The 13,979-nt window shown below is 45.2% G+C and overlaps 1 protein-coding gene across 1 annotated transcript in view; it reads right to left on the bottom strand.

The window, feature by feature from the left end:
• The window catches only part of LOC114240602 (hemicentin-1), a 48,058-nt gene that overhangs the window by 31,820 nt on the left and 2,259 nt on the right, over positions 1-13,979 (bottom strand). Inside the window, exons 3-7 of the mRNA XM_089739839.1 lie at positions 12,868-12,990; positions 12,065-12,148; positions 10,262-10,387; positions 9,721-9,883; positions 6,143-6,327 (exon numbers count right to left, since the gene is read on the bottom strand). Coding sequence (XP_089595965.1) covers positions 6,143-6,327; positions 9,721-9,883; positions 10,262-10,387; positions 12,065-12,148; positions 12,868-12,990 — 681 coding nt within the window. The remainder of the gene's footprint in view (positions 1-6,142; positions 6,328-9,720; positions 9,884-10,261; positions 10,388-12,064; positions 12,149-12,867; positions 12,991-13,979) is intronic.

Consider the following 13,979-nt stretch of genomic DNA (forward strand, 5'->3'; position numbering starts at 1 on the left):
AACATTTGTTGAGTACGTATTTCATTAGAAAAATTGGTACCCGCCTGAGATTCGAACACCGGTGCATGGCTCACCACGAGTGCACCGGACGTCTTATCCTTTAGGCCACGACGACTTCTAACAAGGAGAGCGATAAGCAGCATTTTCCACATATCTTACTGTTTTACTACCGAAAGAGTAAAAATGCTGTTCAAGCCAGAAAGAAAGTGACCGATGGATAAGGTGTGTTGACAGTACGCCAGTGCCAGAATTGGTTCGCTAAATTCGATCCGGCAATTTTGATGTCGAAGATGCACCACGTTTGGGAAGGCCGGTTGAAGCTGATAAAGACGCGATAAAGGCATTCGTTGATGCGAACCGGCGAATAAGACGTGACTTACGAATATACATGACGTTATGACTACTTGAGTGGCCTGGGATTATCCTCGAAGGCGTTGCTGGCGGCTCGAATTAAGAAAATAAGCAACTCTTTTAGGGAGCTGGGTGTACAACTTTTCAACAAAATCCCACTAAACATTCAATTACTACCTGTTCATAAATTTAAGAAAATTGTCAAGGAATGTTTGTGCAACAAGGCATATTATAAAGTTAAGGATTATTTACTAGATGGCACTACGTGGGAATGAGGCGTTCGCTCCTGGCCTTTTCATTTTTCATTATTATTATTATTATTATTTTTAATTGTATTTGACGGCGTTAACGATATTTATGTTATATAGCACGTGCAATAGGAGTGACTCACACAAGCCAGGTGCGCCGGCCGTGTCGTTCCACTCGTAAACAACAGCTACATCAGAAGTGAGATCAGGACTCTACTCTCACTGGCGTGACGTGTTTGAACATGTTCGAAGTACAGCAAAAAAAACATGATGCAGATCAGAATACTAGTAGTGGTACGCCACAAGAGCGTGAATGCAGCATACGTAAGTCGTGTAATAACGTCTCTGTTACCTCGATGGAAGATCTGAGCCACGAAGAAATCGTCACATCTTACGTTCTGGCTCATGTTGCCCAGTTTGACTGTCGACTTCATCACATGGCATTTACTAACGGAAATACAACACGTAACAAGCTATTGCAAGAAATTAAGGCAAGTGCAAATCTCAAGTGAAACTTCGATCGCAATAATGGATCTGTCATGACGAGTGGGTAGTTCCGACACGAATCGTTTTTAAGCCAATGACTACTGCTAGAGTTACATGGCACTAGTACAGTAAACCAGGACATGAGACTGTGAATTGTCGCTGAAATTTTAGAATCTACTCGATTCAATACCAATAACACTACACGTTCGATGACTTCGGGCTCCAGCAAGCAAGCAAGCAAACAAGAAAGCAAGCAAGTTTCCGTGGGGAAGAAAAATTGACACATCTGAAGTCGTCGTGACCTGTAAGATAAGACGTCCGGTGCGTTCGTGTCTGGCGATGCGGCGGTGTTCGGGTTCCGCTGGCGGATGCAGGTTTTTCCGGTGAAGTGCGTGCTTGTGCGTGCTTGACATGTGTTCGCGGTTGGCTTCCTCAGTGTGGGAGTAACATCGTGTAAGAGAGGTGGAACCCGTAAAATTGTAGTTTGCGTGGTGGCTGGTAAGATTTGTTGCGGTAAGAAGTTTGCATGGTGGTAAAATGTCTTGTGAGTCTGCACAGGTAGCCGGAGGTGAGACTTCCGCGGTCGCGGCCCACCCAGTCCGCGAGAACCGGGCAGATCGCCTCGACGGTACGGAGGCCGGCCGACGGGTCCGCCAAACGACGAGACCACGCCTCCAGCACGGACTGCCGATATTGGAGCCCCCGCGCTCCGGCTGCACTTGCGCTAGGGCGCGCCGCCTCGTAGGAGACTGTGAGGTATCATTGAATAACTCTGACTGCGATCGCGCGCTGCCGGCGTCGCAGCGCGGCGACGTTCTCGTGGGTAAGGACGTGGCACCAGACGGGTGCTCCGTATAGTGCCATCGACCGCACGGGTACCATCACCCTGCCTATTTCTGCCGTGAAGCAGCGGTGTATTTCGGTTTGAAGGGTGGGGCAGCGGTTGTAACTATACTGAGACCTTAGAACTTCTATCTCAAGGTGTGTGGTGCGTTTACGCTGTGGATGTCTATGGTAACCACTTAACACAAGGTGGGCTGTGAGCTCGTCCACACATTAATACGAAGAGCATAATCAAACGAAATTAGATACGAAGTTTAAAGGGCCGTTTAAAGTAGTTGAAGTATTGGATGGTGTCGATTTAATTTTGACTCTCACACATTCGCTTAAGGCTCGAGCTGCTACTTGCCTCGCAAAAATACAGCCTGGTAAGATATCCTGGCCTACTATTAAAGAGATGCTGACAAAATTATCTAATGATGCAAGACCACTTCGACCTGGTTATTAAATTTGAAATGGAAAGCAAAAAGGGACCAGCTGAAGCCGGTATCCGGCTATGGCAACTTATAAAGAAGATTCCCGACGCTAATGTGCCAGAACAAATAGCCACCGGATTTGGTATATCAATACTGTCGCAGTGTGATGAAAGAATCCGTCGGGAATTGAACTCTGTCGTTATTACCACAAAAAATCGTCTATTTCACACATTACGTGGCTTTACCCTCAAAAGAAAAAACGAAGATCCTGATAAAGAACCAAAACGCTTTCGAAGTTTTTTTCCGTGGAAGCTGCCATTTCTGCGGAAAACCTGGGCATCGTGCCGAAGGGTGTTGCGACAGATACTGCTCTCAAACTTTTTTCGATATTCCAGCAAAACCTGAACAACCTCCTCATCCGTGGGCGCCCGGCTCTCGCCTGTAAGTCAGCTGTTACGTGTGCGGTGATGCGAGTCATGTAGCTTCTGGGTGTTCCATGCGCTACAAGAAGAAAAACGACACTGCTCCAGGTGCTGTGGCAGGTGCAACCAGAGACGTCAACGTGTGTTCCAGAGCTTCAGTGTGTTACAGATAAGTGGTTTTGGTTTCCCCTTTATGTTCCATTCAGGGTCAGAATGTAGTCTTATAAAACAAAGCCATAGTAATTTATTCAATGGTAAGAGGTTTCATGAACAAATCACTCTTTGATCTGAAAGTAACTCGGACCAATCATGGCAAGAGCAGTTAGGGGATATTCAACTCGCCCTTAATAGTACACGTTGTCAAGTAACAGGGTTTACTCCAATAGAATAGATGTTTACCGTTCAGGGTAGTTCACTTGAAATATCTAAAGTTTCAACAGAGTGATAATCCCTCTAGATTAGATTTTGATTTAGCACGGTCGAAGGCCCGCGAAAACATAAAAAAAGGGCACAAACAGAAGCTTGGTTTAGTCGAGGCAAAGCTAAAGTCAAAATCTTTTCCGCTGGGGATTTTGTTTTCGTAAGTTGACCGAAAATGTAAAGGTCCCTTCAACATTACTGCAGTTTTGGAAAACGATAGGTATAAATTGAGACATGTAAATAGTTCTAATAGAGTGTACAAATTTCCCCATGAAAACTTACGTGAAATACCTCGAGGCCCGTCAGGCCTACTAGAAATTTCTGAAAATTATAGTGACGATGACGTGACGGCGTACACAGATGGGTTAATTAATCTTGTTCATGAAACTGATCTTAATGATGACGACTCTATCACTGACAATAGAAGCGACATTTTTGTCTGCAAATAGCGATACAGCAAACATAGTCTGTGGGTAGTGATACAATGTCTGTAAGCTCAGGCACCTCAGGTGCAGGTGTTGGAAATGTAGAAAACGATGGTCGGTCTCGCACTATTTCTGAAGAAATTCCGTATAAATGTTCTGGTTTAAGAAATGTTTTAACAAACGCTACCGTACACGCAGATTAAAAAAAAAAAAAAAGAGAATTGTATGTGGCTAGAGAGATGTTAATCCGGACTAGCAAAAAAAAAAAAAAAAGAAAGTGTGAAGTCATTGAAGGGTCTGTCCGGTCCAATGGCTTGGCTATAGGGATTTTCATCCAGATTAGCCACAACAATTAGCTACAGGGATTGCGATTCGGTCTAGCATTATCCGGTCCAGTTCGAAAAACTGAAGGGATAACAATTCCGGTCTAAGTTAAAAGGGACATACTTACATACCTGAAGAGTTTCAAATGAACTGGCCCAGGTATGTAAGCAGTCTGAAGGTTATTTATAGCCAGTATAGGATTTTCTGAAGAATTATGCGAACCGAACCGTACTAGATTGTTAATATCATAGACCACGTTTTAAGTTGCATCCGTTTATGTCAGGATGAACGAACACGTTTGTTGTTCACAGACATACCATAAGAATGCGCGCACGAGGACGAGCGCACGTCAGTATGGCCGTGACGGCGTTAACGATATTTATGTTATATAGCACGTGCAATAGGAGTGACTCACACAAGCCAGGTGCGCCGGCCGTGTCGTTCCACTCGTAAACAACAGCTGCAACAGAAGTGACTCATAAGCCAGCTGCGCCGGCTAGTATAAAAAGGCGGAACGTGCCTTGAAATGAACATTCGTTCGACTGCGTTTGCCTGGTGCACTTACTATATCGTTGTTACGTTGTGTGATTCAGTGACTGTTGTACGTACTGGTTAAAGTTGGACAAGTGTTAAAGTGAATTGTCAAGTTAACATATTGTTGATTAAATCAGAAACCAAAGGTGACTTCGTTTTACTTGGTGTTCAACAAGATAATATCTACCCTCAAGCATACATATTTTTTGACTTGCTTTTTTCCTTTATTATAAATATTTTTATTTATTAAAAAAAAAAGTAAATATTTGAGAAAAAAAAAAGCCCGCTGAGTTTGTTTCGCCGTTTCTTCTCAGGACTGTGGCTTTTTTTGGAACCGGTGGTAGAGTTAACATAAAACCAAATTACTTTCCGAACAACCCAATATAATAATATAGCCTTCGACAATAGAATCGTAATAGTGTACAAACTTATAATTTCAATTAATTATAGTCGAATTTAGACTACCGGAGGACCACTAGCTAGCCTTCATTGTTTACCAGTTACTACAGCTCAAGACATCAATATGTGACCGCTGCCTCCTACTTTGTGAGTTGTGGTGTAAGACTTTTAATTATTAATTGTATAAGTACTAGGAGGATCAAAAAGTAGTGAGAATGAGATAGAATATAATGACTATTGATAACTTAATGATTTATTTTTCAACACATTCTCCGAGTCTCTTTACAAACCTAGTCCAGCTTTTCTAAGGCTTCAATCTTTCTTTTTTCCCCACATACTGGCATCATAGCACATTATAGGACCACTATTACAATATGGCTGACGGAAATCACCACTTAAGCCGTGAGCTCATTCACTCAATGGTGCATTAGAAAAAACTTCGAAGTCGGAACACAAATGACCAATTAAAATCACCTTCGATAAACCTTAAATAATTATATTAATTTATCCTGTAGATAAATTTCGACACATTTATTTATAATTAGCGACCCGCACTCGCTTCGCTTCGGAAACATTAAATTTTATTATTGATAGGCGAGTCCCGCCATGTTGCGCGCGGTACGGTAAGACAATAACTGCGGGTGACGCCGCGGGGCGAAGCTAGTCTAAAAAAAGTAGCCTAAGTTACGCCTTATAACATCAGCTACCTATCAGTGAAAGTCTCGTCAAAATCGTTCCAGCCGTTCCAGGGATTAGCCGGAACAAACAGACAAACAGACTGACAGACAAAAATTGTAAAAAATGTTAACTTGGTGTATGTACCTTATATATATTCATACGCATGTAGTAAAAAGAAGTTATTTCAATATTACAAACAGACACTCTAATTTTATTTATATGTATAGATAATATAATACAAGCGGCCCGCTCCGGCTCCGCTCGGGTCTTTGTACATTATTTTATTATATCATCAATAGTTTTCGCATGCGATGTAAAGAATATTTTAAGTAACTTTTTTACACCTTGGGTTACATTATTGGAGTTTTACTAAGGATCCCTAATTTTTTTTCAAAAGCCAAATTTTTTTCATAAGCCTATGTCACTCGGGAATAGTGTAGCTTCCAAACATTGAAAGATTTTTTAAATCGGTTCATTAGTTTCGGAGCCTATTCAATACAAACAAACAAACAAACAAATCTTTCCTCTTTATAATATTAGTATAGAGTATAGATAATAATAAAAATCATGTTTCGTATAGTAATGAATAGACAGCTCACCACAAGTTTGAACGAATTTCGAGGAAACCCGGCCTTCTCAGTTACGTAGAAATAATCTGATACCATCTTAAGTTTGAGAGTTAAATATATCAACTGTGTATCATTTAAATCCGTAACTAGGGCTTCATTGATTCTGCAATTGTGTTCGTTGCCAGTCACGTTTATAGCTAAATAATTCAATTTAACTGAAACAAAAAAAACCTTTGTAATAATAATAAAGATTAAACTAGCTAGGAATAACCGGCTTGGTAAAAATGGCGGGATTAAGAGTGACCGGCCTGGACGACTGCACCACCAGGGATGAGGTGAGGGCGGCCGTCGCTGCCCAGGGCAACTGTGCACCGGAGAATGTAACCGTGGGCGAGCTGCGCCGTGGTTATACCGGGGCCAGCTCGGTGTGGGTGCGTTGCCGGTTGGAGGCGGCTGCCTGCCTGGCTGCTCCTCCGCCCGGGAGACCGTCGGGGAATCCAGGCAGGCTGCGCGTGGGCTGGATAGCGGCCCACGTGCGCCTGCTTGAATCACGTGCCTGGCCACGCCAGGTGCACCAGCTCGGTTGTCCGCAGCGGTCTGTGTTTCCGCTGCGGCCAGCCGGGCCATAAAGCGGCGTCCTGCGCGGCCGCCCCGCACTGCGCTCTGTGTGCTGCGGCTGGGCGCGGGGCAAACCACCGGGCGGGAGGAAAGGCGTGCCTCCCGTCCGGTGATAACACCGAACGCAACCGACGCCGGAAGTCAAAGCGCCGGCAGAAGAGAAAATCGGCCAGAGGAACACTGGCCAACGCTGTAATCCCCGCTGCGGCGCCGGTGTCGGAGGGTGGGGGCAGCGGTGAAGGAGAGGGAGCGATGGATGTGGTCTAACAGTGATGGACCGCACCTATCGCTTCCTCCAAGGAAACCTGAACCACTACGCCAGAGTTCAGGACATGCTGTCTCAGAGTATGGCGGAGTGGTCTATAGATGTGACTGTGGTCGCAGAGCCATATTTCGTTCCCCCGGCAAATGATTGCTGGTTCAGGGACGATGGTGGCTTGGCGGCCATAGTCATAAGAAGAGACGCAGCGATCCCCCCTCTGGCGATGGTGACCAGGGCCAAGGGTTCGTCGCGGTGCAGTTGGAAGGGATCGTCGTGATCGGGGCGTACTTCTCGCCGAACAGGCCTACTGTTCGGAGAGAAGTCCGCGAAGTACGAGAACTAAGAGAAGTTCGGGCATTTCCTGGGCGGGATCGGGGCGAGAGGGGGCGGAGACGCTGTTAGATCACCGATATATTCGGTTTGATCTCTCGTCCCACTCCGCAGTCGCGGACGTCCATGGGGACCACCCCCATGGTGCGTCCCGGTCATTCCCTAAGTGGGCACTGAAGCGCCTAAATAAGGAGCTCCTGATGGAACCCTCTATGGTGGCAGCGTGGGCACTCATGCTTCCACACCCGGTCGAGGTCGAGGGCGAGGCAGGGTGCTTCCAGGACACGATGCGTCGCATCTGTGATGCGTCGATGCCCCGAATTGGCCCTCGACTTCCTAATCGCCAGGCGTTCTGGTGGTCGCCCGAAATTGCGCAACTCTGCGTGGGGTGCGTTCAGGCGAGGCGCGAGTGCGCCAGGTATCGCCGCTGCCGCCTGCCGCGGCGCAATGATCCGGTTGCGTTCGCAGCGGCAGAGGCCCGGCTGCACGGCGCATTTCGCGTTGCGCAGAGGGCATTGCAGCTGGCCATCAGAAGAGCCAAGAACCAACACATGGAGGGTCTCTTGGAGACGCTGGATGAGGATCCGTGGGGGCGGCCCTATCATATGGTGCGCAATAAAATGCGCCCATAGGCCCCCCCGGTCACGGAGCGTCTCCAGCCTGAGCAGCTGCGGGACATCGTCTCGGCGTTGTTCCCGCAAGAGCGGGAGGGATTTGTCGCTCCCGCTATGGACGCGCCGCCGGACCACGACGGCGAAGCCCCTGCTGAGGTGCCCCATATAACGGGGGCGGAGCTCCGTGTGGCCGTGCGCGAAGGATACTGCACCCGGCCCAGACGGTGTCCATGGCCGGGTTTGGGCCTTGGCTCTTGGTGCCCTAGGGGACCGACTCTTGAGACTTTACAACTCCTGCCTCGATTCGGGACGGTTTCCTTCATCGTGGAGGACGGACAGACTCGTGCTGTTGAGAAAGGAGGGGCGTCCGGCGGATACTGCTGCCGGGTACCGTCCTATCGTGTTGCTGGATGAGGTGGGCAAGCTGCTGGAACGCATTCTGGCAGCCCGCATCATCCAGCATATGGTCAAGGTGGGACCCGATCTGTCGCCGGAGCAGTATGGCTTCCGAGAGGGCCGCTCAACGATAGACGCGATCCTTCGCGTGCGGGCCCTCTCGGAGGAGGTCGTTTCCAGGGGTGGGGTGGCTTTGGCGGTGTCGCAAGCCCTGGCTTTCTAAGTGTTTCGGGTCCCCCTCACATGTCGGTCTGGGGACCGGCGAGGGGGGCCTAAGAAGACGACGTGCGAGCTGCTCTGCACGCGTTTTACACAAGAGCATTCGGGTGATGGAAGGCCGGCTATCCTCGACCCACGCTGCTTCTGGCCCAGCGGGGTATTCCGTAGGGTAACCCACTCTAATCGGGGCCATCTAGGCGGGCTTCGGACAGTTTGCCGACCGAGAGGGCTGGTGGTCGTGGCGCCGACGACTGCCAGTCCGGCGTCCCGAGAGGGAGGGTGATGGGAGAGATGTGCTCCGCACTAAACGCTTAACTTTCCCCCCTTTGCCTTTTCATGAGTTCTGTCTCATGCGAGGTTTGGACGTTGGTTGTTAAGCGACAGAAGGTTTTAGTCAGTTCCACTCTGACATACCCCGCCCGCCATTCCCAGAGAAGGGCGGAAGTCCAGCGATTTCCTCCTGAGAAAAAAAAAAGGAATAACCGGCTTATCTCAACTGCATTGGCTGTTATCCCAAACTCGGAACATTACCAGAAATAGGCAGGACGGTATTACCTTTTTCTGGTGAGAAGTTGAATCTCCGAATGGAAACACCGCAAGTTGAGACGTTAAATAAATGATAATCGAATTCACTACAAAGTCTTATCGTCACTTTTCCACCAACTTAGTTTGGTCCTCGGTGAGACAGAAAGTGGGGGGTGAGGCAAGGGGTAGGGCTTGCCAATACAAATTGTCGAGCTGCAGCATCACATCTGGGGACATCCTTTAATAGGCTGTACGAAATCAATTTAGATAGAGCCCTAGGCAAACTAGGAATTGGGAAAAGCGAGGAGCGCTCTGTACCCCATTCATCAGCCGATTGCTCCACATCAGAAACTCCTTTCGCCTATCAAAACAAATTGAGGGTCCTTGAAAAGCTTACTGCGGCAGGCACCAGATAAATTTTCTTCGCGACCTGGAGAACGGTGTTACCCTTGATAGCTCAAAGCCCGCTCGGATTGGCCCCAATATCCTGTCTATTTTGAACAGTCGCTCAACGCAGTTGAGATTCCGATCTCATATCCCGGGGATAATGGCTACCACTATTCACCAATTGGAACGTGAGCCCGTTACACAAAGTAAATAAGTAAAAATAAATAGACCAATATGTACATAATAATATGGCTTACATATTTCTCGTTTTGTCCGCGTATCTTCAATTCTGGCTGGTGTATCAGTTGAAAATCCATATGTGAAGTTGAAAGTAGCGTAGTAGTAAGCACTTATGAAGACATCGCCTTTTCCCTTAAGGGAAACATTCACTTTTCCTTTGGGGTTGTTCACTTTAGCAATCTGAATCGGTAAAAAAACAAGTGTAAATGCTTCTTTTGCAATTATGCTAAAAATAGTTAAATATTCCAAATATTTCCGTAGCGCAAGTAAAGTTGAAACAATGTGAATGAATAGATACTTTTTTATTTTTTTATTGCTTAGGTGGGTGGACGAGCTTACGGTTCACCTGATGTTAAATGGTCACCGGAGCCCATAGACGTCTATAACGTAAATGCCGGCACCTTGAGATATAAGTTTTAAGGTCTCAGTATAGTTACAACGGCTGCCCCACCTTTCAAACCGAAACGCATTACTGCTTCACGGCAAAAATAGGCAGGGTGGTGGTACCTACCCGTGCGGACTCACAAGACGTCCTACCACCAGTAGATAGATACTTACATTGGTCGTATTTGAAAAACGGTCATAATTGACTTTGCACAAAGGATTCGCACAGTTGACTTGGAATTCCAATGCTTCCCCTGATGCCAATACTGTAATGTCCCCCACGCCTTCATCAGCTTGCACCTGTAATGAACATTAAGCACTCCATTGTCAAAGTAAAACTTTTGATAACAAAGTTCCACTCGTACTACCTGGACGAGCTCACTGCCCACCTGGTGTTAAGTGGTTACTGGAGGCCATAGACATCTACAACGTAAATGCGCCACCCACCTCGAGATATAAGCTGTAAGGTCTCAGTATAGTTACAACGGCTACCCCACTCTTCTAACCGAAACGCATTACTGCTTCACGGCGGAAATAGGCAGGGTGGTGGCACCTACCTGTGCGGACTCCCAAGAGGTCCTACCACCAGTGATTACGCAAATTATAATTTTGCGGGTTTGGTTTTTATTACACGATGTTATTCCTTCACCGTGGAAGTCAATCGTGAACATTTGTTAAGTAAGTATTTCATTAGAGAAATTGGTACCCGCCTGCGGGATTCGAGCACCGGTGCATCGCTACATACGAATGTACCGGACGTCTTATCCTTTAGGCAACGATGACTTCAGAGTCAGTTCAGACACGATGAGAATTTAAATTTAGATTTTGATGCCCAGATGTAACCGAAAATACAAACTTTGAGGATATTGCGTGATGAGCGTGAACAAATATAGATTTAGTCTAGGAAGTGTTGAGTTAGCGGCGTAAGCGCCGGTATTTTAAGACTCCCCGCGCACTAGGCAGCCAGGCTGCGGCAGCCAGGCGAGCATATGGCGTTGTATGGGAGCCCGCGCCCTTAGGCAGCCCGGAACTCTTGGCTGCGGCAGCCAATACAACGCGCCTGTTGCACGGCATCCAGAGCGAGTGTTGGCGAATGTATGTGGCTGCCGTCAGTCACCCCGCACTTGTAGCAGCCAGATGTTTTTTTTTGTTCCGAAACTTTTTGCAAAATGACCTTCGATACAGAGAAATTCATTCGGGAAATAAAATGCCGTCAGAAGAATGCAGCGATCGTGATTTAAAGAGAAGAAAATGGAAAGAAATCACAATTACAATGTGCGAAGACAATATAACAGAAAATGAAAAAAAAAAAAATTTGGTTAGCATGTACTTTTATTAAGTATTATTTAGACAACATAGTATTAGTTTTTTGTAGGTACATTTACATCAATGTTTTGCTCAAATATTGCGGCCGGACCGCTGCAGCTTAGCTACACAGCCAGGCTGCCTAGTGCGCGGGGAACCTAAGATTTATCTCAGAGACATTTTGTAAGGGAACAGTTGTTCTATCAATTACCTAATAAATAGAAATGTGTTCATTATTTTATCGATTTTAATATGTATTAGATAAGATTTTTTTTAAATAAATATGAAAAATTATTTTTATCCTTCGACAGATTACAAAACCTTTTTTTCTAATCAGTTTCAAAAAAGGAGGAGTATATTAGTTCAAATGTATTTATTAAGCGTCAAAAGATTTTATGATTCAGCCATATTTATGATATTCTCTCTCAACTTCAAGTCAGTTTTCTTTTTGTTAAACATTTGGTATTAAAATATTATTTTTTAAAGATGTATCATTAATTAATTAATTTATTATTTCCTCATACAAGCGATCCGTAATCTGTTCGCTTTTTCATACAAACCGCCATACAAATTCTAGACGTAAATTGACGGAGCATCGTCTTTCATTTCCATCACAAAAACAAATGCTTATTGCTCAGAATTGAGTGAGTAAGTTTTACAATAAATACTAACCTCGTAAGTTTTATCAGGATCATGCGTTGTCTCCGTTATTATAGAATTAATTTCATTTTTTAAGAAATCAAAACTATTGATAATCTAGAAAACAAAAAGAAATTAACACCATAAGTCTCCATAAATATATTAATAACGAGGCTTATAAAAATATTTTCTTACTTATTAATTTATTTGGAAAAATAATAGGAAAATACATCCATTTAATGTATTAAAGACAGGTAAACAAAAACTACCATTAGCAGAGCGCATGAGTAGATAGTCAACGAAAATAGGTGATATTAATGACTTTTAGAGTAAAATAAAAAATAAAAGTTTTTGTGCATATCTGCAATCAGCCTTGGGCCATGAGGGAAAACAGTCGACGTCGCCCTAAACACGTCATTACGGATCCGCCCGATCCATTAACGGTGCTTTTAGGTACCACAAGCACCGGTCACCGTCCTCACCGAACCCGTCGTTTGCGACGAAGGGCTCGGAAAGTAAATGAACCCTTAAACACAGCCCACTGAGTTTCTGGCCGGATCTTCAGTGGGTCGCGTTTCCGATCCGGTGGTAGATTCTGCGAAGCACTGCTCTTGCTAGGGCCAGTGTTAGCAACATTCCGGCTTGAGTCCCGAGAGCTCATCTACACGCTAGGGTAACGCTGACACAGCCTCTCAAGGCTATCAGCATATGTAGGAAAAAAAATCCACAGGGCCACATGCACCTATCGTTCAGAGTATTCTCGTGTGGTGGTCGCCGTGGTTCCTTGACATGCATGAGTCAGAGTGATGGGAGGAGGTTGCTGAAATATCATTTACCTCCAGGGTATTGTTGTTGTGAATATGGAGAACGGCACCGGACGTTTCTGTGGCAATGTCGGAATAAATTTTACGTTCGGCCTTCGTAGCGTCTTCGCATGTTCCAGTCAAAATGAAAAATACCTGAGAATAATAAAAGAATATATGAAGTTTGTATAGTTATGGATGTAGTTTCAATAAACAAAAAGCCGGTATCTACCGGCATCTAGCATCTGCTATATGTTTTTGTTTTAAACAGCTTTAAATTTCAACTCGGCTAATGGCGTTGCTTGTAACGGTCGATTGTCGTTCTCAAGTGACAATTTCAATTTGAGATTACGCATTACATATTGTTATACCCAATTATCAGTAAAAGTGTGCCTATCCTTTGTTTGTGTTTCAAAATCGAGCATAGGTGCTTATCTATTTTTAACCAATAATAACTACTTTCTCCTCTCTGATCTATCAGTCTCTTGATACGTTTCATACTACTACGTGTTACGACCGTCTTCAATCGTCATTATGCCATCTCTTTCATCGCTAGCGTCTCACTCCCACTTCTCGCGTTTCAATTCACGCCGCATCCTATCTTACCTTATTCGGTCTACTAAAAATAAAACTTCATTTTTTGTCAACGAATATATTGATGATCTTCTTATGTTTTTTTTTGTTGCCCTTGTACGCAGACGAGCATACGGCCCACCTGATGGTGAGTGGTTACCGTCGCCCATGGACTTCAGCAATGCCGATCCGGCTCGACAAATGTAGCAGCCGTTGTACATTGTACATTGAAATTTGGAGCTCATGATTCAAGGTACCTGATACTATTGGTTATTTTTTAATGAGAGTAGACATAAAACCTCTGGCATGGCCAGTTATAAAAGAAAACATATCAGCAAAAGTAAAAAATAAAAAAGACAATCGCCGACCGCACCGCACGCGCTGTACACGCACACGCCGCTTGTTTTGTCACCTATATAAGTATTTTTTGGACTCTTATTAATTTTCTATTATACGAACTCTTATTGACGATCATATTCGTCGTTGCGCGAGTGGTATCCCAGTTTTTATGGACAAATAATTTAGAAGAGTGCTGTGTCAAGTCGTCAGGCCAGCCACCGCCATTACGCGTC

This window comes from Bombyx mandarina, chromosome A1, assembly GCF_030267445.1.
Source record: "Bombyx mandarina strain Sakado chromosome A1, ASM3026744v2".
Lineage (NCBI taxonomy): Eukaryota > Metazoa > Arthropoda > Insecta > Lepidoptera > Bombycidae > Bombyx > Bombyx mandarina.